At 21.2% G+C, this 5,126-nt stretch overlaps 1 protein-coding gene across 1 annotated transcript; it reads left to right on the forward strand.

The window, feature by feature from the left end:
* Positions 1–618: 618 nt before the first annotated feature.
* ENH_00030910 (hypothetical protein) lies at positions 619–3,067 on the forward strand (the record flags this gene model as incomplete). The annotated part of the gene is made up of 3 exons (XM_013584887.1): positions 619–624; positions 2,319–2,489; positions 2,663–3,067. The coding sequence occupies 3 exons, from the start codon at positions 619–621 to the stop codon at positions 3,065–3,067; spliced, it is 582 nt and encodes a 193-aa protein (XP_013440341.1).
* Positions 3,068–5,126: the final 2,059 nt, after the last annotated feature.

Raw genomic sequence — 5,126 nt, forward strand, 5'->3', positions numbered from 1 at the left:
AATTCAAAAAGATTGAAACAAATTTGAATTTAAAACGAATGAAATAAATTTTAATTCAAAAAGATTGAAATAAAGTTGAATTTTAAAAGATTGAAATAAACTTGAATTTAAAAAGAATGAAACAAATTTGAATTTAAAACGAATGAAATAAATTTTAATTTAAAAAGAATGAAGTAAATTTGAATTTTAAAAGATTGCAATAAATTTGAACTCGAAAATATTGCAATAAAGTTGAATTCAAAAAGAATGCAATAAAGTTGAATTAAAAAGATTGAAATAAATTTGAATTCAAAAAGATTGCAATAAACGTGAATTTAAAAAGATGGAAATAAATTTGAATTCAAAAAGAATGAAATAAACTTGAACTAAAAAAGATTGAAATAAAGTTGAATCAAAAAGAATGAAATAAAGTTGAATTTAAAAGATGGAAATAAATTTGAATTAAAAAGATGGAAATAAATCTTTTCTGCTGCAGACTGCTGCGGAGACGCAGCCAATTTGCTGGCGAAGTCTCACAAAGAAAAAGACAAAAAGATTTCCAAAGTTTTGAATTTTCATTTTTTGTTTTCTGCAATTGAAGATGCAGAAGAGTCTCGGCTAAGAATGGCTTATTCTTGCATGCGGGTGAGTTTATTTATTTAATTGTTTGGACTTTTTGAATTTAATTTTCTTTTTTGAGTTTGTTTTTGAATTTAAATTCATTTAATTACATTTTATTCTTTTTGCTGCAGTTTGGTTCGTTGGGTTCCACTTTGTTTGAACTTAATTGCAATTCAATCTCTTTTAATTCAATTTGATCAACTTATTTCAATTTGTTTCAATTTATTTCCATTTGTTTCAATTTATTTCAATTTATTTCAATTTATTTCCATTTGGTTTCATTTATTTCAATTTATTTCAATTTATTTCAATTTATTTCAATGTATTTCAATTTATTTCAATTTATTTCAATTTATTTCAATTTATTTCAATTTATTTCAATTTATTTCAATTTATTTCATTTTATTTCATTTTAATTCCATTTAATTCCATTTAATTCAATTTAATTCAATTTAATTCAATTAAATAAATGAGTTTATTTTAATTTAATTTTAATTTATTCAATTAATCAAAAAGAGTTTATTTTAATTTAATTTTTATTTGATTGTTTTCATTTCATTTAAATTCGATGCATTCAGTTAATCAAATATTTTCGATTTGAAGTCAATCTTTATTCAACTTATTTAAATTCAATTAAATTTATTTAAATTAAATTAAATTTATTTAAATTAAATTAATTTATTTAAATTGAATAAACTTTATTTGAATTAAATTAAATTTATTTAAATTAACTGTATTCAAATTAAATAAACTTTATTTTCATTAAATTAAATTTAAATTAAATTAAATTTATTTTAATTAAATTAAATGAAGTTAATCTCAAGTAAATCAAAGTGAGGCTTTAAAGGAACTAAATTGAATTCGTTTGATTTGAATTAAATCAAAGTAAAAAAGATTAAATTAAAATGAATTATTATTTTGAATTAATATAATTAATTTAAATTTAATTAATTTAAATTTAATTAATTTAAACCGAATTCGATTATATTTGTTTGTCAATTAAATTGAATTTATTTAATTAAATTTGATTTGTTTGATTGTAATTAAATTGAATTAATTTATTTTGAGTTCTTTCGAATTAAATAAATTAAAATAAATTGTTTTAATTTGAATTAAATAAATTCGAATTAAAACAATTTCAATTCTTTTGAATTAAATCAAAGTGAACAATTTGAATGGATCAAATTAATGCATTTGAATTTAAATCCATTTGAAGAATTTCATTTAATTAAATTTAATTATTTGAAATTCAATTTAAATTAAAATAAGTTGAATTGTTTGTTCTGATTGCTTGAATTGAAATAATTGAATTTCTTCAAATCCATCAATTTAAATTCAATTTTATTTAAATTTAATTTTATTTGAATTGAATTTTATTTAAATTTAATTAATTCAAAATTCAATTTAATAATTAAATTTAAAATATTTTAAATTTCTTTTTTATTTTTATTTTCCAAGTTGCTCCATAGCCCCGAAATTGAATTTCAAATCTTTTTTCTTTTGAATTCAAATTTGTTCTTTTAAACGCAATTAATCTCCAAATTATATTTTAAAATTAAAAACCATTTATTTATTTATTTATTTATTTATTTATTTATTTATTTATTTATTCCTAAGTAGCATATAGCACTAGAATTCAAGTTTCTTTTCTGCAATTTGTTTTCTTTTGTTCATTTTTTGAATTAAAAAAAAATATTTTTATTTTTTTTTGTCTTCAGGAGGCCTTAAAACTGACGGAAGAAAATTCAATTTCCTTCGAAACTGTTGCCCAGTTTGTGAAGAAGCAAATGAAGAACAGCAGCAGCAGCAGCAGCAGCAGCAGCAGCAGCAGCAGCAGCAGCAGCAGCAGCAGCAGCAGCAGCGCGAGCGTGGACTATTTGTACAAGTTGGTGAGTTTTGAAGGCAAAAAAATAATTCAACTAAAAAGAAATGATAAAACCTGACAAATAAATAATAAGGGAATAAAGAGTAAAGAAATAAATAAAAGAAATAAAAGAAATAAAAGAAATAAAAAAGAAATAAAATAAAAATAAAAAAGAAATAAATGCAACTTGCTGCTCAGGCCAAAGCGACTCTGTGGCACTGGAACCCCGAAGTGGAATTTGGCGGAGAAAAAGAAGAAAAAAAAGAAAAAGAAAAAAACGAAAAAGAAAAGGAAAAAGAAAAGCAAAAAGGAGACAAAGAAGGGGCAAAAGAAGAAGAAAATGAAGGAGAAAAAGAAGAAAAAGAAGGAGAAAAAGAAGAAGAAAAAGAAGAAGAAAGAGAAGAAGAAAAAGGAGAAAAAGAAGAAGAAAAAGAAGAAGAAAAAGAAAAAAAAGAGAAAAAAAAACTTTTGGAAAAAACTGCAAAACTCGCCAAGTTCAAAGCCCTCAAAGACACTTTTTTGGCCAACAGAAAATGGCGCTGCGGCGCCCCAGCAGTTCTTTACGGCAGCAGCAGTTTTGCAAAAAGTGGAAAAGACTTTTAATTGTTTTTTCAAACTTCGCTAGGGTTTAGGGTTTAGGGTTTAGGGTTTAGGGTTTAGGGTTTAGGGTTTAGGGTTTAGCGTTCAGGTCGCTTTAGTTCGACTCCGCCAGTTCTTCGCGGCCTCCCAGGGCTAGGGTTTAGGGTTTAGGGTTTAGGGTTTAGCGTTTAGGTCGCTTTAGTTCAATTCAGTTCAGTTCTTTGCTGCCTTGGAGGGCTTAGGGTTTAGGGTTTAGGGTTTAGGGTTTAGGGTTTAGGGCCGGGCTTAGTTCTTTTTTCAGCTTTTCAATTGGCTTTGTGAAGTTCGATTCGGCTTTAAATCAATTTTATTCATTTGAGGTTTATTTCAACTTTTAATTAAATTTGATTTAATTTGATTTGATTTGATTTAATTTAATTTAATTTAATTTAATTTAATTTAATTTAATTTAATTTAATTTAATTTAATTTAATTTAATTTAATCTAATTTAATTTAATTCGAAGTCTAATTCCGGATTTTCAACTGTGGAATTAATTAGCTTTTCGAATTCGATTTTAATTTATTTTTAAGTTTTTCTTTTTAAGTTTTTGTTTTCAACTTTTAAATTTATTTAATTCCAATTAAAGACTTCAATTAAATTCAAATTCAAAAAGACTTTTAAATTAATTCAAAACAATTCAATTTAAGATTTAATTTTTTATTTTTGACTTTAAAATGAATTAATTCAATTTAATTAAATTGAAGATTTGATTTTTAATTTTCAATTTTAAATTAAATTATTTTAATTCAAAACGATTCAATTAAATTCATATTTAAAAAGCGCAGCAGCCCTTTGAGTTTTTTATTTTAAATTAAAATTAAATTAAATTAAATAATTAAATTTTGGATTTAAAATAAAATTTATTCGACATTTAAAACAATTCATTTGCAGATTTATTTAATTTAAAACAATTTAATCTTTTAAATGAACTAAAAACAATGTAATCTTTTAAATGAATTAAAACAATTTGGAAAAGAAAAAACTTTTAAATTAAATCGAAATTAAAAAACTCATTTTTCATCTTTTGGACAATTTTATTCTTTTGCTGCTTCTTAATAAAACAAACTTGAAAATAAAAACCTTTTAGTTCATTTAATTTATTAAATTTATTAAATTTATTAAATTTATTTAATTTATTTAATTTATTAAATTTATTTCATTATTTCATTTATTTCATTTATTTCATTATTTCATTTATTTCATTTATTTCACTTATTTCATTTATTTACATTATTTAATTCATTTCATTTGTTTTATTATTTAATTCGTTTTATTTATTCCATTCATCTAATTATTTAATTTATTTCATTGATTTCATTTAATTCATTTTTGTCGTTTGTAAATAAATTAAATTAATGTATTTATTTAATTTAATTTAATTTAATTGATTTAATTAATTTAATTGATTTAATTAATTTAATTGATTTAATTAATTTAATTTATTTAATTCATTTAATTGATTTAATTTATTTAATTTATTTCACTTACTTCACTATATTTAACTGTTTTTACCTATTTAAACTGTGTACTCCATTTATTCCATTATTCCATTTCTTTTATTAATTCAATTTAATTAATTTAACTCGTTTATTTAATTTATTTTAATTAATCTATTTAATTTATTTAACTAATTTATTTAATTTATTTTAAATAATTTATTTAATTTAGTCTATTTATTTATTTATTTATTTTAATACTTCCTTTACTTCATTGGGTGGGCCAGCAGAGCGGTGAGGAGTTGAAGAGAATTTTCGAATTTATAAAACAAAATAAAATAAAACAAAATAAAATAAAATAAAATAAAATAAAATAAAACAAAATAAAATAAAATAAAATAAAAATAAAACAAAATAAAATAAAATAAAATAAAATAAAATAAATAAAATAAAACAAAACAAAACAAAATAAAATAAAATAAAGTAAAAAAGAATTCTGTACTTGATTTAAGTGAAGTAAGTCGAAGACAAAAAACGCAGCAGCAGCGAACTTGCACGGAGTGGGTGACCTTGGCGGAAAGCTGGGAAGGTTTGAAATACTTTTTG

The sequence above is a fragment of the Eimeria necatrix genome, genomic scaffold (assembly GCF_000499385.1).
Source record: "Eimeria necatrix Houghton genomic scaffold, Enh_scaff225, whole genome shotgun sequence".
NCBI classification, from domain to species: domain Eukaryota; phylum Apicomplexa; class Conoidasida; order Eucoccidiorida; family Eimeriidae; genus Eimeria; species Eimeria necatrix.